We start from the raw sequence: 23,644 nt of genomic DNA, 5'->3' as shown, positions 1-23,644 counted from the left end.
ACCTCTCGTTGCCCACTTGAGATAATTTTTAGCCATGGAACTCCCTTTCTCCAAATGGAGACTCCCAGAGAATCCTACTTGAACTTTTAGTTCAAGGCAGGGATGGTCAAAAGGCTTGGCCACCTCAGTCCTAGAAATTAACTGGAAATTTCATCATCTCCAACCTGCAGTAGGACTTGAGGTCAGTAATGAAGCTTCATGTTTATTGTTTGAAACAAATTTATTCTGAGAATAATGCACAAAAGTAGAGGTTGAGGCTACCTTTGGGAGGCTTCCCCCCTCTTTTCCTCCCCCTCCTCTCTGCCTGCCAGGGAGAACACAGCTGAAGGAAACATGCAATCACAAACAATGATCAACTCTAAAGACAAAAGGTTTGGTCCAAAAGAACTCAACATAATTAATCCAATTACTGTGAAGAGCTTCACTGAGTAGGATTAAGATATTGCAGATGTAGTGTTTCCACAGGATGGCTCTTCAGTGCACCAAGGGGGCCTGCTTGAGGGAGATGAGGACAGAGCGCATGCGGGAGACATCTTTGGCCTGCTTGCTGGACTTGGGGTTAAAGTCACACAGCCGGGCCACCCGTTCCCACTCAGTGCCTGGGGACGACTCGTCTATGTCGTTTACAAAGGCTTCTTCTGCTGCCCTGGAAGCAACAACAGAATATGTTGGTTTAATGCAGAACCCCTTGTGAGCTCCCTGGCGGCTGCCTCGTTATAGAATTGACTGCCTCTTCACGCCTGACTTAATGGCATTCTGGTTTTCCAAAGAGTAACAGCCCCTGGCTCAGGTCAGACTTGGGAGCAGGCTCGGGGCCAGTTCTCCTAGGCACGGAGTGCCCGGACTGCTGTGTAAAATGTTGGAATACAGGTGTTTGGTTCAGGGCTCACTCTCTCTCTGTCTCTGTTGGTACAGAGCATTAAAAAAGCAAGTCCTTAGCCAGCTATGCACTGCCTTCATCAACAGGAGCAAAGGAGCAAGCTGGTCAAGAAAGTGAACAGTAGTTTCTGTTGGGCTCTGAGTTTCAAGTGAATTGAGACACTTCTAAAAAGCCCACCGGTCACAGCACGAGAGCCTCTGGATTTATTCCTAAGGCTGGAGAGAAACAGGGCAGATCAAAAGGAGTTCAAGACACAGCTCCCATGCGAGCAGGCACTAGAGACTAAAGCCATTCTGGAAGGGGGTTTGTTGGGACATTCTCCAGTTCAGCTGAAAGTTGACCAATTTCCCTCCAGCCAGGTTCCTTGAGCCCCTCATGGCCCGCTCAGGAAGGGGTGGGCGCCTAGGGGCTGCAGAGCCAATCAGTGTTAGCCACTCTGTGGTAAGCTGCTGCTCCCACGTTCTTTCTCATCACGGTCAGCCCACCCCCAGTTGGGAAGGAACTGGTGGTGGGAGCTACACCCGGAAAGGACAGTGGAAAGAGGAGGAAAGACACACTCTATTCATCTACTCCAACAAGCATCACGGGCAAAGCGAAAGCGATGGAGATGACTGGTCTGTGGGGACGGAGGGGTGGCACTCTCACAGGGATGGCCGTGGCAAACACTGCTGAAGCCCAGAGCCACTACAACACTGCGACTTCATGGCACACACAGTTAGGGGCAGTGAGAAAGGTTTACTTAACTGTTCTAGGCTGTAGCAAGGATGGTTTATGTTTGTGCTTAAAGGTGAAGAAAAGAAACGAGAGAAACTTTAGGTCAGATATAGAAAATGAGAATGAGCTCAATGCAGATGGGTCAGTAAAGCTAGACATGCCCTTGCCACTCCATCTACACTTGGGAACGTGCAGCTGGCTTTGCTGGGCCACCCTGCTGCCCAGCAAACCCAGACTCGACCTTTCCAGTCTCCATTTCTACTCCAGAGAGAATGTGCAAAAAATCAATCCAACACCACCTGTAAGTCCAGCATTTCACAAATCTCATTGCAAATGCATCTGGGGACCCAGGAAACCCCAACTCTGTATTCTAAAGGGAGGAGCATGTCAAGGTCACGGGCCCTACGCAGCTCTATGGCCATGAGCCTACCTTCCACCCTGCCCTGCAAGTTGTCCTTCCTTCTACCCTCGTCTCCTTTGTATCAAAATTGAGTCCTAATTTTTGAGGAAAACAGCAGCAAGAATTGTCTCCAAGTCTTCTCTGGCAATACTGTTTTGAAAATAAGAGTCCTTAAGTATTTTTCCAAGAAGATGCAGTTTTCTTTGGGGGGAAAAGCCACAGTGGCCCCTTACCAGACAGCTTTGGCTAGCTCGGCTTAAAAAAAAGCTGGGGATTTTTTTGTGCCCAAGTGGGGAGACAGGCATCAGAAGCGGGCCACTAAACCATTTCCAACCTAGAGAAACCATTACAGACCACCCCCCACCAGGAGACAACCTCCTCTGCTCGCAAGGGAGAAGCAACCAATCCCACATGTTCAAAATAACCAATGTAGAAAATACTGCCCTCACTGGCTCCCAAGCCTGGAGGCAGCAGTGGTGGCAGCAGAGCTTAGAGCCCACCCCAGGCCCAAAGCCTTCCCCAACAAGGTCACAAATGACCCACATTTTAAAAGGGAATCTGCTTCCTTCCCTCCAAAATCCTGAATGTGATAAAAGGCTATCAGAGTTAAAGGGAGTCACACTTCTGCAAGACAATCGATAGATCATATCCCTAACTTTATAACTCTTAGGCAGTCCGCAGAGTGCCAACTGGAAGTAATTTAGAAAGCAAAGAAACTTGTGACATAACAGGAGCATTAACTCTAAACAAAAGGTAGAATCAAAACAGGAAAAGGAATTAGTTTTGCAACATACACATAACCAATCACGTCAGCGAAGGGTTGTTTGTAGAAAGCTTCATCTGCCACCCTAGACAGCAAGAGGTCCAAAAGGCAGGCAAGCAGGCAGGAAAAAAGAGAGAACATTGAGAAGCAGAAACATCTCACATCCATAACAGAGGCACGACTGTGCTCCGGGGGCTGCTCCCGAGGCTCCGCGCGGCGGAGGGGCCTTCTGGGGACGCTCCTGGGCGCGCCCTGCCACCTCCTGCCCGGCCTCATCCCAGCACGAGCCAGCACGCCTCAGCACCCACTTCCAGGGAGGCCCTTCCAGAGCTACCGTGTCCATTCCGTCCAGTCCTCAACCCCGGCAAGTGAGGGCGCGGCGTGCTCATTGACACTTGCCAGGGAACGGAGCAGGCGGCCTGGGGAGGAAGTCGCCTACCCAAGGCAGCCTGCGGGCGCTTTCCACTGGCAGTGCCGCCGCTTCCCAGCTGCCTCGGTCCGCCTCACCAGGCTGGAGCGCTGCGCCCCAGGCCACTTCTATCTTGGGAGTATCTGCCTACTGCTTCCCTACTCTGACTGCATGGGATCAGTTTTCAGCATCCTGGGAACAGAGGTGGATTTCAAAATCCCCACCTTAGAGGAAAAAGCTGCTGGACACAAGTAGTCTAGAGGAAAGAACTGCAGCCGGTTCTGGCTCCGGCTTCCTGTCTGTCCCTGAATACCCTGGTCCGTCTGCTCAGTCCATGCCAGACCTGATGCTGTCACAAGGGGTAGCCCAGAAACCAGAACTTCACTTAACCCTTGTACACCAATAATGGATCAAAACGGCAGGGCTCGGGGACAGAAAGGAAAGGGGGCATGCTGGGTAGAAGCATTTCTACCCCAGAGGACAGGCGCGCTTAGACCTTGTCACCCCAGGCTGAATCCCTGGGACCAGCCAGCCCACCCCCTCCACTGTGGGTGAGCAGGAAACCTGCCCCCAGGAGTCTTACCCTGTCCTTTGCCAGGTCAGTTTGGGGCACAGGAGTGGAAGGGACATTTTTAAGGACCATCAATGCCTGCTCATTAACCTAGGCTCACACATTTATTTGAAGGAAAATTCTAGTAATTTTATTTCAGTTTATTTTTAAACTCACACATAGCCTTCCTTCTTTCCCGTTTTGGCTTATACATAGGTGGTGCTTTGTGGAAATTTAAAGAAAGCAAAAAGAACAGCCTGATTGTAACTCTAAGTGAGTCAGCAGGAAAACAGTTGTTTGTGGGCAAAATGAGTGGGTGGGAAAGGAAAGGCAGGCCACCTTGTAAACATAATCCTTCTAGTGTACACAAAGGGCTAACCCTAATCAATTTCAACTTGTGCTTGCTTCTACTGGAAGAAAATAAAGGTTGAAGGACTCTGGTCAAGACATCACTAAGACAACAAAAGCTTGAATGACAGGCTTTTGCTCCTTTGCAGCTAGCCCCCAGACTAAAGAACTTGTCACTGACAGCATAGCCCCATTACAGACAAATGGAACAAATGGAAAATGATGACAAACATAGGCGGCCTCTCTACCTGTTTGTTCTTCACTCACCAGAGGGGCCTGCAAGCAGCAATCCTCAGGGAAGCCTGTGGGAAACGGGAGGAGGAACGTGGGCCTGACCACAGGGTGCTCAGGAGGCGACACACATAAAGAGCCCCCGGTGGGCATGGAAAAAATGTTTGCCATCACTGAGAATCATGGATTCCCCAAACTTTTGTAAGTCTTGAAAGAGGTGAAAAGTTAGCACCAGAGCTACCTGTAAAAGGGGAAATGTTTCTGTCACGGTTTGGAAGGGAACATGGTCTGGGGTCTCAGGTAAACACTGTTATGACTGGCTCCCATGGAGATTTTTTTCCCCCACAAGCTGTCACTAATAACTCATGGCTCTTCTGAAGCGATACTTGGGCCCCAAGTGGGGATTAAAGAAAAGCCAAACTGAGGAGGGACACCAGACTACAGATGCCATGAAGGCAAGATGTGTTGACTGTCATCTGCCTACTGCCCAGCACCATGCCTGGCACACGTGTGCTGATTTAGTTCAGGGTACCTAGAAGGCAGGAGGCCTGATGCTATACCCTCATAAAAACAGGCCCTCGCTACCTACCACATTTCTTCTTTCAAACTGCTCTGCCTCCCTCACCTTTGGGGTTCCTTTAAACATCCAGCTGCTGCTAAAGTCATCCAGAGAAAAGGACACATGCTTGAAATGAGCATTCTTCTTTTACTCCTAACATTCGCTATTTACCTATAGACACAGTGCCTTTACATAAATGGACCTATTCCTTTAGCCCCATGGGATGCTGCTTAGAGAGTCAAACATGGAGGGAGAGTGGCCAGCAATGTTAAAGTCTCCAGGGGTTGGAAGAAGTCCTCCACAATGGCTGTAAATGGCTCCTGCCCCTGCCCATGAAGAAAACTTGGAATAAAGTGTCAAAACCATCCTTTCTATCCTGGAACCCTGGTGACGATGACCAGTGTGCTACTAGTTTTACACAGTCAGCCCAAGGCTTCAAGGTTTCTCCGAGGCAAGTGACCTCGTTTTGAAACAGCTCTATATTCTCCATGAGTGGCAAGTTTAAGTCTCTTCCCTTCTCTGCAACTTGGGAGGTTCATCCGTGAGACCATTCAACCCAACATTCTACAATTCTAAGAAAGGCACTAAAGCTCTAAATCCAAACTGAAGGGACTAACCTGGAAACTGAGCTCCTAAAAACAGGCTTATTTGCTCCAAGGACAGCTGAAGCTGTATATAGAGCCCCTGTCTTCACAGGAGGGATACAGGTTAGCAAAACTGGCTTGAAAAAATTTCAGCCATTAGAAGCCTATTCCCAACATAGTCATTTACGTCTGAGAATCTGTACATCAATTTGTTTACGCATCAGGGATCCTGAACAGGGAGGATCAGCCTGGTTTTACCAAGTACTTCAGGGCAGAATGACTCATGGGCAACTTGGTAGGATAAACAGGGCTTCACACGGTGCTTGCACCAAGTACCCATGTACCCACTCTTCTTCCCTTAGAGATCTGAACTTGTACCTGGGGTAAATCATCTTGAGTGAGCACAGAATAAAGCAGCCTGGACCTGTCAGCACTTCAAACTGATCGCAAGCTCAGGAGAACCCCTGGTAGCTAATGCTACCCTGAGCAACTCAACACCAAGACCAGAGAGCAGTCCTCACCATACTAATCACACGCAACTTCACTTAGATCCCAAGAGGCACACCTAGAGAATACATCCCCACAGGACACAAGCTGCAGCCTGCCATCTAAGGGGCAGCTGACAGAACCAAGGATGGCCAACAAATAGGTAGCTGAAGGCTACCGCACAGAACAGTCCAGTTCTGTTCTGCCGTAGCTGCCCTACAATAAATAGCTCAGGCTGGCTGGCAAAGCAGTCTGTTCCTTCTTTTCTAGCACATTTCCATCTAAGAGCTGTCAGAGACAAGAGCACTTAAACTCTGAGGGTAGGAACCTAAGGCTCTTTACCCTGAAAATTACAAATACCCCAGGGCTCAGTCTGGCCTTTCTCTCAACTGAGGTAGTGGAGTGACCACTGAGTGAGAGATGGGCTCTGAATCCAGTAGGGAAGGCCACTGACCTGGCCTTGAGGCCAGCAGCACTGCCTCCATCTTTCTCTGAGCTGCTTCCAAGTGGACTTTAAGCGAGGAATAGTAAAGACCAACGGTGCTGCTGGTCAGTGGGGACAGGAGCACGAACTTGGTTTCTCCCCACAACTACTTAACCTTCAGTAGTAAATAAGCACACTGTGAAGAACATTTTTAAAAAGTCAAATCAAATTTTTCTTAGACACAGAATTACCCAGAAAACCCTTAATTCTGAAGTCACCATGTCTGAACATCCTTGGCTACTTAATTACAAACTGTTTTGTCACCCCTGTTACAGGCCCCTTTTTCTGTTAATGGACCCCTTTGTAAAGCAGCTTTCAGAGGGCAGGGTTATATTTAGGGGATGCAACATGACCAGGTCTATAATCATCTTGAAAGTACTGAACTCCTGGTATATCCATGAAAGTGGCCCTTCATTTCAGGGTTACATTTCCACTTGTGGACTTGATCCATATTATCTTTCCCTTTTGCTGTTTTATACTATTACAAGCAATATATATTAACCAAACTCTTAGCTGAAGACCCAAATTCACTACAACTGGGATGACTAAAGGACAGGCTGAATTATGCTCCCAAGATCCAAGAGACTTGCAACCTTTGTTTCAAATACTTTTTTCCAAAACTTGCAGAAGACATTTCACACTAGAAGAGGCAGCATGTGAGAACTCTACTGGCTGTTAGAAATGAATGGGATTCAATCTTGGAAAGCAAGCAGTGCTAGCAGCACCACAGACTAACCTGTTGTTTGCTTTTGTTTTCTGTAGCTGCTCGTCCTGCCTCGCATACCATTCTTCTAGCTCCTTTATGGCTTTTTCTTTCCACTCTGCTTCTTGCTTCCGAGAATTGGCATCTTTGAAAGGAAGGAAAATAATACAAATGAGGCAAAACACAAACTAAAGTTTGCTTCATCAATTTCTTGTGGTCTTATTAAGCTTATGGTGCATGCAAGTTTGTGTCCGTGTGTGCTGGAGAGACAGGTTAGGAGGGAAGACAAAATTCTATTTTCCCTATTTGTATATCCAATCTCTGAGTCCAGTGATTCTGTCTGAAGTGTTTCAAATTTTCTTCCAGTCCACTGACCTCTTAGTGGATTCACTAGTTTTATGGTTTCTTTTGAGAGCAGGGGAGGGTGGGATACATAGAAAAAAGCCTTTGGGGTCTCCAACTGGAGAAAAAGCAGTTATAGAGGGTTTTTTTGTTTAAGATTTGAGAGAGAGAGTGCATGCACACACATGAGCATGGCAGTGGCGGAGGCAGAAGGGGGGGGAGAGGAAAGTCTCAAGCAGACTGTGCTGAGTGCAGAGCCCAACGAGGGGCTCAATCCCAGGACCCTGAGATCACCACCTGAACTGAAATCAAGAGTCAGGTGCTCAACCAACTATACTACCCAGGTGCCCCAGGATGATTCTTTAATAATGCTAATATTAGTTCAGGGTGGACCACTGATACTAATCTATTAGATAATCTTACAAAATCTTCTCATAAACTAGATTTAACACCCCAACTCTGATAATCAATGGTTTTGTAAAACATAAGGTGGCACTCTCTTAACTAAAAATCTTGTAGAAGCATTTCTATGAAGCAGAGAGCTGTTGTTGAAATTACCCAAGGCAGAAATGATTCAGGAACCAGGGAAGAGGAGAATATAGATGTTAAGAGGTGAGAAGGACCACAAAACATCTATTCCTGCTTAGAATGCAGTGAGCTTGTGGCAGAGCTAGAGCAGAACTGAGCCCAACCTATAACTAGCTAGCATCCTTGGAGAGAGTAGGAAGCAGTGGTGGTGGTGGCAAGTAATCACTCAAAGGGAAGAAATTAAGTACTCTGGGGGCATCTTTAAGGCTTCTGCAAGAAAGTCTTAACAGTAACAACCTGCAGAAGGCTGTGTCTAACTACTAGAAATAGCTTGTTAGCAGCTAGAAACTCCCCCAAAGTTTCAGATTGCAAAGAACCGGTTATTTATTAGAAGGTGATACCAGATTTTTTTTTTTTTTTTGAGAGCGAAATGCAGGGGTTGGGGGGTGAGGGAGATTCTGAGGCTCCAAGCCCAGCGTGGAGCCTGACATGAGGCTCAATCTCAAAACCCTGAGATCATGACCCAAGCCACCCAGGCACCCCACTCAGAATTCTTTTACTCAGATTTCCACTGATGACTCAAGTTTATACAGGAGACTTTTTTTTTTTCCTGCATCCTGGTGACCACATTTATTGAAAGAGTTGGGAAAAAAATTAAAATACCCTTTAGCTTAAGAATTTTTGAGTTAGGGCAGCCCAGGTGGCTCAGTGGTTTAGCGCCACCTTCCGCCCAGGTTGTGATCCTGGAGACCCGGGATTGAGTCCCATGTCGGGCTCCCAGCATGGAGCCTGCTTCTCCCTCTGCTTGTGTCTCTGCCTCTCTCTCTCTCTCCATGAATAAACAAATAAGTAAATCTAAAAAAAAATAAATTAAAAAAAAAAAGAATTTTTGAGTTATCTGCAAATCAACTCATTTCAGGAGTGGAAGAATCCTTGGTCATTTCTTAATATCAAAATGAATGCAGGTTTCTCTTTTGGATGTCTTCTACATTTAAAGAGGCAATCATACAAAATCTATATTCCATACACGATAAATTCTTTGTTTCAGCCAACTCTTAATGGAGGAGCAACTAGTACAACACCATCTCCCCGGACAAAAAGCATCGGAATATTCCGTTTTGTGGATTTATATATCTCTTCATATGTTTCTTCATCAATTTCTATAGTCACAGTTTCTTCCACATCTCCCAATATCATATTTAAATGTTGATCACATGCATGTAATCGGCCTCGAAGCTCTCGGTCATTTCTCATTTTCACATAAATTTGCTCATCCAGGCTGAGCCTGATGAGATCCAGGGGCTTTTCTACGGTGTTGATAGTTAGTTGCTGGTCCACGTCCTCCACTGTCTTTCAAACCCTGCCTATACAGGATACTTCTGATACATGTCTACGGCATCAAACAGAAGAGATGGAGGGAGCTATGATGCAGTGGGAGGTGCTGTGGGCTGGCAGTGCATGGGGACGAGAAACTGAAGAACACCAAGGTTAAAATCTTTTCAAGAGTAGTGAAATCACTTCTGAAACATTACTTTTTGATCGGTATTTCCCATCTGTGTAGTCTAATGATTTTTTTTAAGTTTTAATATACTGGGAACAAGATTGCATAGAAATTTATCTTTGAAAAACTAAATAAAAATTTTAACCATCTGCACAGATTGTAGTTACTGCATAAAACCATCCTTTAAATTGTCTTCTTGCTTTTATAAAAGATTTTTGAAAAGTGATACTGGTAATAAGAATTTGTTATTTATTCTTGGGATGCCTCGGTGGCTCAGTCAGTTAAGCACCTGCTTTTGACTCAGGTCATGATCTCTGGGTCCTAGGATCTAGCCCTGCATTGCGTCGGGCTTCCTGCTTGGCAGAGAGTCTGTTTCGCCCTCTCCCACTGCCCCTCCCCCGCTTGTGCTCTCTGCCAAATAAAATCTTAAAAAAAAAAAAAAAAAAAAAAAGTAGAATTCTTAAATGTTTAGCTCAATAGGACCAAGATCCAAACCACAATACAACCTCTGCATCTGGGCAGAAGGAGGAGGAGGGAAGGATGAGCCCCCTTAAAGAGCAGGGCACATGGACAGCTGTCTTTTCTGGCAATCCTTATAACTGTTCATGGAAAAGAGAACTATGTGAGAACGCAGTCACCAGCTAAGCTGAAAACCACACACACGGGTTCTCTATTTTTAGTATCTTGTGCCTTCTCACAGTTCTTGCAAAGAAAAAAACAAAACTGAAGAAACACCTAGTTCACAGACCAATTTAATTCAATTGCAAAGCCAAATGTTTGACTTCCTTCAGAAAAGCTTTTTGAGTTAAGAAAATAACACTTCATGAAATATTCCCAAAGTGCCCAATCTGATAATTGAAAAAAAAAAAATAGATTGCAATTTTTCCAGACACCAAAGTGTATTCTTTCCATGGAGAAGACAACTTTGCTAAACCATGGGAAAGAGAAAAAAGTTGGGCTTGGTAACATGACAAATACTTGTACTAGTGAAGTCTTGCCTCTCAGCCCACTCAACGAGACACATGAAAAACAAGCAAGGACTAAAGCTGCTAGCACCATGAAGACAGTTTTCATCTTTTTAAAGCGGCTCTCCAATACAGTAGCTACAAGCCACATGTGGCTGTTTATTAAATTAAAAATTCAGTTTCTCCATCCTACCAGGCACATTTCAAGTGCTTACCAGCTACATGTAGCTAGTGGTTACCAGACAGAACAGGTATCTTTTGTTATTTCCATCAAAGAAAGGACTACTGGATAGTACCATAAAGGTCCAAATAGGAGTGTGCCCATTTTTCTGAAAGCCACAGAGACCAGGTTGGAAAGGGAACAGATTTGGCACTAACTGGGTCACACTTCTAAGTGTCCATTACCCCACATGAAAAACAAGCAATTAAGTTTTTACTAATTCAGTGGTTCTCAAGAGGGAATAATAATACTGACATTGTGAGTACACAGAAGAATATAATTATTTCTAGATATACGTTAAAATATTAGGCATGAAATACAGGATGTATCTGAAAGTGGATCAGAAATGTGTGTGTGTATAAAACATACACACATATATACTTCATTTACATAAAGATAACCCAATATGGCAAAATGTTAATTACTGAACCCAGGGGGTGCACACAAGTTCATTTTACTCTTCTTTCAACTATTTGGTGTTTGAAATTTTATTAACTAATCTCTATATCCAACGTGAGGCTCAAACTCATGACCCCAAGATTAAAAGTTGCATGCTCTACTGATTTGAGCCAGCCAGGCACCCCGTGCTTGCAATTTTAATAAAAAGTTGAGAAAAGAATACCCCATGGCTTTATCTCCAAACTGTGCCATACCTCTGCAACCCACCTATGTACAGATACCAAGTCTTCTGGTCTTGACCAAAAGCAACAATCCATATACAGTTCCTCCCCAAAGGCCAGGCTAGCTGGCACTGACCTGGGGCTTGGCCCACCTGGTGGGACAGTGTACACTAAACGCAATGTGGCTGAAGGGATGGGTGGGTATGGATTATGAAGTGGGGCAGATGTAAGCTGAATTCCGACTCTAGCATTTCTTAGCTGTGTGATTCAAAAACTTATTCTAGGATTCTCACTCTCCTCACCCACAGAAACATAAGAATTTAGCTTCCAGGTATATTAGAGTGGGAAAACCATATTGTACATGTTTTCTAACATACTTCACATTTCCTTCTTAAAGCATTAACTTAAATTCAGCCTAGAAATGATAAATGGATTTTGAAGTCTTTCAACAAAGACCTTCAAGTTTATATAAGCTCTCATAAATACTATCTCAGACCACCCCTGGAGTTGCTAACACTGATCCTACCCCACAGATGAAGAAACAGACTCTGCGAGGTTTGAAGCACCAAGTGCCCACAGCTGGGAAGAGTCAAGGCTGAGCCTTGAACCTAGTCTTTCACTTCAAGCTCAGGACTCTCCACAGCCTGGTCTGCTCCTCCTGAGAGAATGCACTCAGTGGGGGCTCTTGGAGCTGCCCTAATCCTTACAAAATGGCCTGTGATCAAGCATCTCCCTGTGCACGGCCTTGTGACTCTCAGGCTAAGGAAGAGACCTTCCTAAAAACTAGACAAGGACATTAGCCAATTCCAGGTAAAAAGGGCTAAGAGTCAAGGTCAACTATTCCACTGAAAACAGACACCCAAAGACAGAAAAGGATTCCTTACCAAGGGCTTCCAAGCGTTCCGTTTGCTCTTCTCTCCATTTACGGATACTTTCAGGCTCTGACTGCAATCGATCCACTTGTGAAATAGCTGCGTAACTGTCTGTTGGACCATTACTCTCCTTAACACAAAACACAATTGTGTTCTATCAGCACCAAGCACACCTTCCCGAAACGCGCCTCACCCCTGATAGAACAGCCCTGGTTAGGCACAGCACTGATGGCTGGTGTCAAATGTTGAAGGATTACTTTAAAAATCAGCAGCACAACCTTACATGCTCACAGGGAGCTCTCAACATTACTGCACACAATCCTTACAATCCACAGGGGAGGCAGAGTACTTATGACCACACCTGTTAATGAATGGGACGGCAGTGGGAGAGGAAAGCTGGGGTGGTGGGTAACAGACTTATTAGGAAAAAGTGTTTTCCCACACAGCTTATGTGGGATCTTCACAGTAAAAAAAGGTAAATACACTGCACAGCAAAGCCTAGGACCTAAAACTTCAAAATGCTATTATACAATGCAGGAAAAAGATCACTTAATACCATCTAACCAAACTATGTGAATTCTGGGTAAAAGAGAGTCCAAAAGAAAATGCGCAGTCACTGGTCACACCAAGGAAAAGAATAAAAAGGCAAGCATACAGGGTCACAGGTGTGTGTGTGGGGGGGGGGGGGGGGGGACAGATTCTTCTTTATAGTGGGTAAGGTCTGACAGCTTATAAATTGATAAAACTCAAATACACTTTTATCTTTAGAAAATTTTTCACCTGCTGAACTAGGAGAAATAAATTCCAGGGTAACCTAATCAGACTATAAAAAGATAGAAGGAGAATTACTGAAAGTATTAGTAACTAACTTAACACTTTCCATGTGTCAGGCACATAAAAGCTTTATCTCCCAAGCAACCTGTCAAGTTTGTATTCCCATTTCACATCTGGGGGACTAATCTGAGGCATCGAGAAAAAGACATGTCCAGTTCACAGCTAGTAGGAGGTAGAGCCTGGATCTGAACCCCAATCTGTCTCCCTCTAACCAGGCACTGGAAACTAGAGTCCAGGCCAGCTGTCTGTTTTAATAATTAAATTTTTACCAGAACGCAGCCATGTCCATTTGTTTCTATACTATCTAGAGATGCTTTCACATTACAGCAAGAGTAGTTGGACACAGACCTTATGACAAAGCTTAAAATGTTTACTACCTGTACTTCACAAAAAAGTCAGTCCATCCTTGTTTTAAACCAATTAGACGAACATCCTTCTTGCCAGTTAACTGGTTGAGGGAAGGGCAGAAACCCAGGCATAAGCAAAGCATCGTGTGATTTCCCCAGGCTATAATGACTACGTCCAGAAGGAAATGCGGGATTTTTGTTAGGTGGTTGGGACAAGAGGAGAAGCCTCCATCTTGTTCTAGATAATATGACATGCACATGCGAAGCCCAGAAGTGCTGCAGCCATTCAACTACCATAAAAAAAGCTTGAGCACAAAAATGCACATTCAGCAAGCAGAGCCAGAGTCCTAGGGGAATGGAATCTGCGTCCTGGTCTTAGGACACTTCAGTTATACAAACTGGTAAGACTTTTCTGGGTTTAAGCTGATCTGAGTTGGGCTAGCAACTCAACACTTAGTGATACAGAGGGAAAATAATGGCAAGTCACCAAAAATTCCAGCCCTCCTTACCCCTCCTCCCCCTGCCCCATATAATTTCAAAGGTTCAAATGCTGGCCCCACCACATACCAGCTTTGTTACTTTTAGACTACTTTGTGCCTCAGTTTCTTCATCTGTAAAACAGGAACAAAAGTACAGGTCCCCCAGGCTGTTGAGAGAATTAAGTATAACAGTGCCTGACACGCTACATGGCACATAGAGTTTAACTTAGTCACTGTTCTCATCATCACCATGAAGGCTCATTTCTTGAGAATAAAACTGGTAACACTAGGGCCGGGCAGTAGTATTTTAAAAGGAATGATCAATGTCACTTCTCTTTAAATCCTTCCATTTTAGCAGGTAACATACCTAATGTTAATACATCTAGGAAAGTCAAAGGAGTGGGGTCCTTTCTAGGTCAGTCAATTCAATTCAAATCACAGGAAAGGAGGACTCAACCACTATCTTCTAATGTAATCAGAGTACTCTGTACCTGGTAGTACTCGCCATTCATCACTCCATCCACAGCATCTGTAAGACACAAAATTTCAGTCTGTCAGTCAGGGCTAGTCAAATGCTGGCCCAGAGCATTACAGAGAATACAGTACTATTTGCTGTAGGTACTGTAAGTTAGAGCAATGCTGTCCCCGCGCTGGGCACTAGACGGAACCCTGAACCACTTCCTGTTTAATGAAACCAAGATGTGCTTATACACAAATCACTTCACCAAAGTATGGACAAACCTATACCAAGGCCCCAGTTCAAAAGCTTTTGGTCTCCCTAGAGAGAAAACACATGGATGCCTGTCAGAAGAGTCTCACAGAGCAAGTATTTCTCTCTGAAAGTTCTGGAGAAGGCAAAGGGAAAGTGGGGTCTGAAATCATTCAGTAAGCAGGGACATGCAGCTTCATGCTTAAACCGAGATGCTTTCTCAGGAGTCGGGACTCTCCATCCTGTGCCTGGAGACCTGAGGGTCTACAGTTAAGACTTCTTGAGCTAATTCCTCTAGAGCACTTGGAATTAGTCTGGGATAGTAAAATTTGGGCATACAAAATTTGGTATTTTCAAGCTCGTAAGTTACCAAAAAAAAAAAAAAAAAAAAAAAAAAAAGGCGTGGGATACAATCCCATCTTACTGGCACAATTAATTCATGAGCTAAAAGGCCACCTGAAAAATATGGAAAAAGGTCTTTTTAAGTAAGACCTGGAGACCATCAATCCATATAGCACAAAATGGTAGTCCACAGGCTAAACATATTTAAAACACAGACTGTTAAGTCAGAAAATTTCACAAATTCAGGATGTACAGGTTTATGGGTGAGGACAGGCAGACAGATCTGGCAATCCTGGGCCTGTATGAAAGGAGGGCAGCCTTTATATATAACATGCTCTGGTCTATCTGCTAGGACCCCAGTCTGTCTTTTTTTTTTTTTTTTTAAACCCATTCCATATCTCACTAATTCAGTTACCCAACTGGCCTGGTAGGTAGACGTCATAACTTCTGCCCTGACCTACAAGCTGTCACAAAGAGGCAGTACGTACAGGGCTTCACACCATCCCTCCGGGGTGGCTGCTCTGCCTTCCTTCAAAAGCCTTGATACAGGCACCATAAAGATTTAGCTTCTGCTTACACATTCTGTACTCTAGATCTGCTGACTGATCCATATTTACTACCTACTACGCAGGACTTCCATTATTTTGTTCAAATATTTTCAAACTGCAATGACCATCTTATTGCTTGGGGGTGGGATATGGAAGATGAGAGAAGATGCACCTAAAAAGACACAAGAACCCATGTAGAAAAAGGGATGTCAAGCAAGCAGTTAGTGCAGGCCACCATCACAAGGCCCGCAGAAGGTAGTATATGGAAACATCACAGCTTTCCTGAAAGCCTGGGGTGGGGTACTCTCAGCCTCCCTCTGTATTAGGGATTTCTAATAGACCAGACCACTGCTCTGGTCTTCTTGATTCCTAACTAAACCCAACTCAAACTGCCTACTTTCCAAACCAACCCTAACATGTTATCCATTCTTCTGGTTCTCTTGCTTCTCCCAATTACTCCACTCTTGGCTTTGGGAGTACTGAAAACTTTTTAGATCATTTCCCCTCCATGCCCCTGTGATACTAAAACATTGTTTAAAAAAAAGGAGGGGATAGATAGAAGAAAATGCCACATAATCTCACTGCTCAGCCCGTTGGCTTCTACCCTTTAAGTAATGCGCATACATAAAATTTCTTTCAGCAACACTGGACTCCTACAACATATGCTTTTTAGTAATTCATTCACCTATGTCCTTAAATTCTCAATTTTTTTAGCACGAAAATATCTACTACTGTTTCCAATGTGCCAGTGTCTACCACTTTATATACATTAAGTTTTAATCCTCACAATAAGCCTAGATGTAGCAGCACTTCACAAATAACCTTCAAGTGTGTATAGGTTTCCCTGAAAGATGAATACGGTGTTCCTGAAGGGGCAGATAATTAATGACAGCATTTTCTCTTAAATTTTTTAAGATATAAGAAAAATATTAAATGCACGTGTTACGAGATGATCAGCCTTTACAAAGTGGTGCAATACCTGAACAGGCCAGGCAGTCAGAGGCTTGATCCTCTGATGATCTGCCATGTGAATGCAAACAGCAGGACCTAAGCATTTACCAGCCTGTATCAGTTCTGATCTAGGTGTCAACTGCTGGTTGTATTTCTTATTTCAACATATTTCTCATACTTCTCTTAATTTCACTGTTGTGTATACTTGATAATAGTACAAAAATGAGTGTCTTATAGTTTTGTCAGTGGTTTTTTTTTTACTAATTTAAGCTGTGTGTCACTCACCTACATAATTTTTAAAGTATTCCATTAAGTTTTACAAATATGAAGCTTGTCTTCAAAACTAATAAAAGTATTTGGAGGGTGGGTATTCAATTGCTCCTCAGTAACAAATTCCTTGATGCAGAATTGCTAGCATAGACCATACCCAATGGGCAGCACCCAGAGTGGCCTAGCAGTGGAATTACGTGGTGAGACCATGCTGGTCACCCTGAAGACCCTCCAACAGCCAACCTTCAAGATAGAGAATTCCTGGGTCACAGGATATACATTTTAAAAACTTCTAATCATGACCACCTGCCTCCGTTTATATTACTACCCTTCGCACATGACTGCCCCATTTCTCAGACTCAATGATACTAAAGGCGGAGTTTTAGGGTTTTTTATTTTATTTTTTTTTATTTATGATAGGCACACAGTGAGAGAGAGAGGCAGAGACACAGGCAGAGGGAGAAGCAGGCTCCATGCACCGGGAGCCCGATGTGGGATTCGATCCCAGGTCTCCAGGATCGCGCCCTGGGCCAAAGGCAGGCGCCAAACCGCTGCGCCACCCAGGGATCCCGAGTTTTAGGTTTTTAAATTTGATAGCAGGGGGAAAAAAAAGGTAGCTTTTGTCACACTGATCTTATTTCTTGTGAGGTAATCATGTAGCTGACATTTGGTTTTCTTCTTTACCGAATTGTCTGAGTTTTGGCCATTTTTCTGCTTTTGATCTCTAAGTATTCACTTTGTATTATTTGTCCTCTCATATTACAAATATTTCCTCCATTGTCATTTTATATGATTTATAGTATTTAACACCTAGAGCTACTTAAATTGTATATTGGCAGGGGGCGCGCCTGGGAGGCTCAGTGGTTTGGTGCCTGCCTTTGGCCCAGGGAGTGATCCTGGAGTCCCAGGATGGAGTCCCACATCAGGCTCCCTGCATGGAGCCTGCTTCTCCCTCTGCCTGTGTCTCTGCCTCTCTCTGTGTCTCTCATGAATAAATAAATAAAATCTTTTTTAAAAAATTGTATATGGGCATAATTTTTTCCTTTAGGATTTCTGTATCTGCTTTTATGCCCAAAGACTTTCCTGCTCTTAGTCACTTTTCTTTTGGCACTAAAAAGACAAAAATGTCTCTCTTTAATCCACTTGGTATTTTTATGTCAGAAAGAGTGAGATAATTTTGACTCCTGGAGCTTACAATGGCTAGTGTGGCCAGTCCTTGGCCTAAATTCTGGTTAATATATTACATTTCACACACCAACTATCCAGTTAATATATTCCAGCCCAGGGCCATTCCAATAGGGAAGACTTTGATCACTACTCCATACACAAAACTAGAATTCTCATCCCATACTTCCTCCTAAATCGCATGTTGCCTGTCCTTTAGAATTGAAAACTCATCAAAACCCCCAGCAAGTGCTTTGAGCTCTTCTTAGTTACTGTAGTGACATTCAACTGGCCTAAGTCAAAGAACTGCCTGTTGCTACAAAAACATGCAGAAAGATATCAAAGGCCCTGATTTATTAGGACAGCTAAGCTAAGAAACCAGATGCCCCCAAAGGAAACTTTGTAGGGCATCTCAGGAACTCCAGGGAGAAAAAAGGGCCAGTATAAGTTTCCAGAGAAGACAATTTGTCCCAAACCTACCCACGACTTCCCATGGTGCCCATCCACTGAAGTCAAGCACATGTGGGTTGAATTACAGTGGAGACGTATTAGCTTGCTACCTTTGGAACACTGCTTAAGTTCCCTGATGATTCCTTATCTGAAATAGGATGCCACTACCTAGCCTGCAGTTACTGCACGGATCTGAAGCTACAGAGAACCAGCATTCATTAAGCGTGCAGTACTACAAACTATCACATGTGCAATTTCCCTGAACTTCCCTCGACCACTGCTACCAAGAAAATTCATCTCCTCTTCCAGAAAGCTTTAATTCATTTGCCTTTCTTCCTCCTCCTCCAAGGAGAGACTTGTCAGAAACAAATGGTGCCTCACTGCCACACTCACAGCAGCTCCTTAGTCACCTTTTTTCCTCCTCCCTCCTCAGGAAAATTGAGGGCTTTTCAACAGCTCTAGACTCATGCTGCTTCTTCTTTCCTCACCACTTGCTCTTCAATATTTGAGCCACTTCACTCTGCTGGTCACCCCCCACTTCTAAACTACCTCTTCTCCAGGTTTTCTAACAACTGAAGGAGTCCTTCAAGGCTCAGGCCTTCTGGTTTCTGCCTGCTATCATCCTTCCTGGGAGTTTCCCCAGAGCCGGGAAGAGTTTAGCTATGTTCCTCTTTATCCTCCATCTGTTAAGAGCCTCCTGCCGATGTAGCTCTGGTATAGTAACACATCAGATACAGGGCTCCCTCCTAAAATCGGTTTCCTCAGCACACCCCAAAGCCTATAGGCTTTATAATGCCTCCCTCCCCCTACTCCTGAGGAATGAGTATAGTCAGGTACTGGGGCAGTGATATACCCAGTACTGCGTGTATGCATTTTTCAGGTACTAATGTAATCCTAGCAACCTTGTGTGGTATAGATCTGTACATTTTACAGGCGAAAAATCTAAGGTAATGCAGTGGTGGTTACCTAAGTTGCCTGAGACCACAAAGTTAAAAATCACACTCAAGCAGTTTAGGTAGCACAGAATCTAAACCACTAGCATGCCTCTTTCAAAGGAAAGAAAAGTGTCCAACTAGTTCTCTACTCCCCGAAGGAAGTGCTGACCATTGCACTACTGCCGACCTCAACAACACTGTCAGAGGTCTGGCTTCAAATCACTAAATGCTTAGTCCACTAAGAAAGTCCTTCCTAGAAACTAAGTCAGCAATCATCCTTTCCTTCCCTTTGCTGAAAGCTTAATGCACAAGAAACCTGTGTGTCCATATCTACCCTCTCCCTTTTACCTCTCCAAACTGCCGTCATCAAGATTTGTCTCTACAGGACTCTTGGCCCTGGTATTTTTGTTCATGACTTTGTGAGTTATCTACCATGTGCCCGGGATACAACTGTAAGCAAGAGTAACATTGTCCTTGAATCGGGACAGTTTTCTAGGTACAGGTCCAGATTCTCCCAACTCCGTCCTACCCAAGACAGCCACACTGCCTTTCAGAAATGACAGTCTGTTGTACCATGTTACCCCTGCTGAAACAACTGCACCAGAATATGGTACGGTCTACGGGTAGGGAAACTGAGGGCATAGCTAGTAATTTGCCCTTTTTTCTTAAGCAAGTCATTTCTCTGCAGGGCTCAAGTTTTCTTTTATTAAATGAGGAGCAGTAAACTAAGGATCTAAGAAGTTAATTTTTAGGATTCTCAGGCAAATGTTAATAAACACCACCCAACAACAAAAACCCTACTAAACCTAACTTCATCTCCCAGCCACAACTCAGGTCACTCCAACCTGCCTGCTGTAATTCACATTTACAGGTGTATCATATGTTCTCGTGTAAGTTCTTATGCGGGGGCTGATTCGCTTAGGAGGTAACATGGTGCAGTATAAAAACTCAGAGGTTTCAAATGAACAGTCTCCTTACCCCTACACACAAAAATGGTTCCACCTGACTGGCACAGTAATTTGAAATTTGAGTCTGCTTTCACAAAGCACAACTTTAGTGCACCAAAACCTCAGTCTCCAGCACTCCATAGTGTCCCATTCCCAGCAGGCTTCTCTCATTTATGTCATCTGCCTGGCTCCTTAAGGTTTGAGGTTAGAGTAATATAAACACTCCTATCAGCCCCACCAGTACCCTATTCTCCTTTAATTTGAAATGAAATGAAAACCCAGGTCTCATTTCTTCCAGCTAATTTCCTACTTCCTCATACAACTGAAAAGGTCTCTTCCACTCCTCTTTTCTTCCCACCGTAATTCCAAGTATCACACAAAGGTAAGGCATTCAAAGGTCAAACCCGCATCCTATTGCTATTTTTTTTGTGTTTGCTTGAGTTTGGCTGGGAAAAGGCCACACCACATTCTCTATTCACCTTTTGGAAGACCAGTCTAGGCTAATCTTAAATTCTGCTTAGGCAACACTGCCCTACCAAAGCTGTTCTCAGAGGAAGTAGAGCTCCAGAAATACCGGCCATAATCCGATCGACAAAAGGTTAAAACTCTCACCCTTCTTTGGCTGGAGTTTTTTCGTCCAGGGTTAGATCACCTTTCGAGTTCACTATTCACGCCTCCTTCCCTCCCCATAATCCAACATTCTGCATACCTGAAGTGCTTAAATGCTGATTTGCGCTGCTATTTTTGTTTGTACATATCTCAAAAAACTATATACTAGTTTTACTATAATCATTCTTTCTGCCCTCCTTTCCTAATAACTAGTTCCGTGCCGGGCTCAGGCTCGCCTTTAAGTCTGGCCAAAAACTGCGCCAATGCGGCTGTTTCAAAGCCCCAGGCTCAAAGCACAGCAAGTGCTCATTGAAAAGTTCCTGAACTGAATGGGCTTCTTCGAGCTCTTCAGCCGGACTGTCACCCAATTTTTCTTAGCTTTCTCGCTCTGCCCCGTCCGGGGGCACTCAAACATACTCCTACCACTGAGCAGGCTCCCCGAACCTAGGTTTCTGCTATGACTGGGCCGGGGTCTCGTTTCCTCTTTGCACCTTCCTTAATCTCCCGGTTCAGCAAGAACCAAGAGTTACAGAGAGCGCTCAGACCCACTCAGGGCCCATTCTATACAAATCGTCCCGCCCCAAACGCGGCCGCACTCTCACCCGGAACCCCCGGCGGCTCGCCGTGCGGCTGGGGTCCGGGGGCACCGCCGTCCAGGATGGCGAAGGCCTCGTCGTTCTCGATGCCCGCAATCTCGCTCTCCTGCTGCGCCAAGAAGGCCGCGGCCGGGTCTTCTTCGCCGGCACCGGCCACCCCGTTCCCCAGCGCGGGGCCGCCAGGAGCGCTGGCGGGAGCGCCGAACGGATCTAGTTCAGCCATGGCGGGCAGTTCAACGGCACGGACACCGGCGTTGAGAGACAAGCCAACCGACCCACCAACACCGCGCCCCGCAGCGGCAGCTGTGGCGGCGACCGCGATCCGACGACAAGCGGGAGGGAGAAGGCGGAAGCGGAAACCCTGCCCGTATATCCGGTTGGTGTAGGCGGTGTGGGAGAGCCGGGGCGGTCACAACCAATCAGAGCACAGAAATCGTTGCCGAACTGCCCAATCAGCAGGCGGAGGGGCGGGTCCCCGAGGAAAACTCGTGACTCGGGCTGCGCCGGCTGTGAGGGTGGCGAGCCCAGCGAGGCCCGAGGGAGGCGGAAGTGGCTTGACTTCAGCGGCCTTCCCCGCTGGGCCTTTGGTGCTCCCTGACCCTGGACTGCCGCTTCTGAGGAGACCCCAGGGCCCAAGCCAGAGGTGAGGTGAAATGAGGGCGGCAACGATCGGTCGGTCGACTACCGAGGAGGCAGGCTCCTTAGGCTTTCTGAACCCCGGTTTCCTCGTTCGTGAATCCTGCACTGCATCCCTCCCAGGCTTCTTGGGAAGAATGAATCCTCTCATGGCTGTGTACTGGCTTTATTAAAAACTTTGTATTTGTTAATTCGTTCGCCTCACCTGGATTGTTTTCCCGTGTGGAGCCGCCTGACTTAAACGTGGTGGATTCAAATCCACTCTGATTTTTTCTACCCCACGGTATTCTAAAAAGGTGACTATCTCTCCTTTCCAAAGCCCTTTTGCAGCCAGTACATCTTATCAGGGCTAGACGGAAGTTTCTTTTTTTTTTTTTTTTTAAAGATTTATTTATTCATGGTAGTCACACAGAGAGAGAGAGAGAGAGAGAGAGAGAGGCAGAGACACAGGCAGAGGGAGAAGCAGGCTCCATGCACCAGGAGCCCGACGTGGGATTCGATCCCGGGTCTCCAGGATCACGCCTCGGGCCAAAGGCAGGCGCCAAACCGCTGCGCCACCCAGGGATCCCTAGACGGAAGTTTCTAGAACTGAAACACTCCTTAGGGACCACCTAGGAATTTCCTAGGGAAACAGACCCCTCTATTGGGAAGGGATTAAAATCACACAGGAAGCCATCAAGAGGAAACCCAGGTCTTCTGGGCACCTTGGTAATGGTACAGCCTCCTGGATGGACGTATCTTGTCAGCCTAAGAAGAGTGAGAGCTTTCTCTAAAATTCCTTCAGTATCTTATCTTACGTCAGGGGGTTTCATCTACAGCATAGAAGTGATACTGGGTGATCACAGTTAACCGTGTTCTTGTTGAGATAAGCAATGGCCAACAGGAGGACCTCTCTCCTTCACCACCACCACTCCCTAAAAAGGAAAAAACAAAAACCAGCCAACCAGAGGTCAAAGATGTCTCCAGAGATAGCAAGGGACAGGAAAGTGGTTTTTAAAAATACACATGTCTTCAGTGGCAAAAAGAGGTAATTGTTTAAAGCATGTATTTTTAGTCATTTTAAGTATGGAATGTAGGAAAATTGTGAAGAAAAACATTGGACACCTAAAATTTTGGGCCCTGCAATTCAATTTTCTCCTCCCACTTCTTGTTTAATGCTCATCCCTAACATAAACATATTATCAATAACCTATGAAGTAGTTTCACATTCATCTTTTTGGAAAGAAAGGCTGCTTTAAGTTAATCACTCCTGCCCTGGGCAGAGGATAATGGGAAAGGATGACCATGAGAGGGTCCAAAGAAGACAAGTCTGGATGCTCACAACCGTGGCTGAGGGACAGACCGCACTCACTCCTGAAAATAGATGGACACAGCTGAAAACAAGTGTGGAGTCAAGTCAGGGAGGGCTTGAGTGCCCAGGTGAGGATTAGTACTGAATTTCACCGGTTATGAGGAACCTTTGAAATGCTTTAAGCAGGCAATAACCTAGAACCCTGTTCTGAAAGAATCTTCTGGCAGTGTAAGCATATGAGAGGGTTCTGAAAGCAGAGAGGTCTGTTAGGGAAGGTGCTGCAGTTGAAGCTGCAGTGGTTCAGGAGGGAGGACCAGGGCCAAGATATTTCAGGGAACAGAGCAGTGGGCTCTGATGGAAAGAAAATAATGGAGGGA

At 45.2% G+C, this 23,644-nt stretch overlaps 2 protein-coding genes across 6 annotated transcripts; both read right to left on the bottom strand.

The window, feature by feature from the left end:
- Positions 1-201: 201 nt before the first annotated feature.
- On the bottom strand, positions 202-21,700 carry CLTA (clathrin light chain A). 5 transcript variants are annotated; one of them, XM_025433130.3, is made up of 7 exons: positions 21,347-21,700; positions 14,311-14,348; positions 12,172-12,289; positions 7,145-7,256; positions 2,789-2,842; positions 1,625-1,660; positions 202-646 (listed from the first exon to the last, which is right to left on the bottom strand). In XM_025433130.3, exons 1-7 carry the CDS (start codon positions 21,561-21,563, stop codon positions 475-477), a joined length of 747 nt encoding a protein of 248 aa, XP_025288915.1. In that variant the 5' UTR covers positions 21,564-21,700; the 3' UTR covers positions 202-474. The 5 variants fall into 5 exon arrangements, with proteins under 5 accessions (XP_025288915.1, XP_025288916.1, XP_025288917.1 ...); XM_025433131.3 differs by lacking the exon at positions 1,625-1,660 and having other exon boundaries at positions 21,347-21,699; XM_025433132.3 differs by lacking the exon at positions 2,789-2,842 and having other exon boundaries at positions 21,347-21,699.
- On the bottom strand, positions 8,887-9,334 carry LOC112650316 (U6 snRNA-associated Sm-like protein LSm3; the record flags this gene model as incomplete). The annotated part of the gene is made up of 1 exon (XM_035697196.2): positions 8,887-9,334. A coding segment is annotated over one exon (309 nt), but the record flags the coding sequence as incomplete, so codon positions are not given.
- Positions 21,701-23,644: the final 1,944 nt, after the last annotated feature.

This window comes from Canis lupus, chromosome 11 (genome assembly GCF_003254725.2).
Source record: "Canis lupus dingo isolate Sandy chromosome 11, ASM325472v2, whole genome shotgun sequence".
Lineage (NCBI taxonomy): Eukaryota > Metazoa > Chordata > Mammalia > Carnivora > Canidae > Canis > Canis lupus.
The sequence above is the reverse complement of the archived record's forward strand: the minus strand, read 5'-3'. Positions and strand labels throughout refer to the sequence as shown.

Coding starts and splice junctions, on each gene's coding strand:
- CLTA (XM_025433130.3), bottom strand. CDS start 21,563: ATGGCTGAACTAGATCCGTTCGGCGCTCCCGCCAGCGCTCCTGGCGGC. Junction 12,290..14,310: donor TGAATGGCGAGTACTACCAG/GTACAGAGTACT, acceptor TTTTGTGTTAAG/GAGAGTAATGGTCCAACAGA. Junction 2,843..7,144: donor AAAACAAAAGCAAACAACAG/GTTAGTCTGTGG, acceptor CTTGCTGTCTAG/GGTGGCAGATGAAGCTTTCT.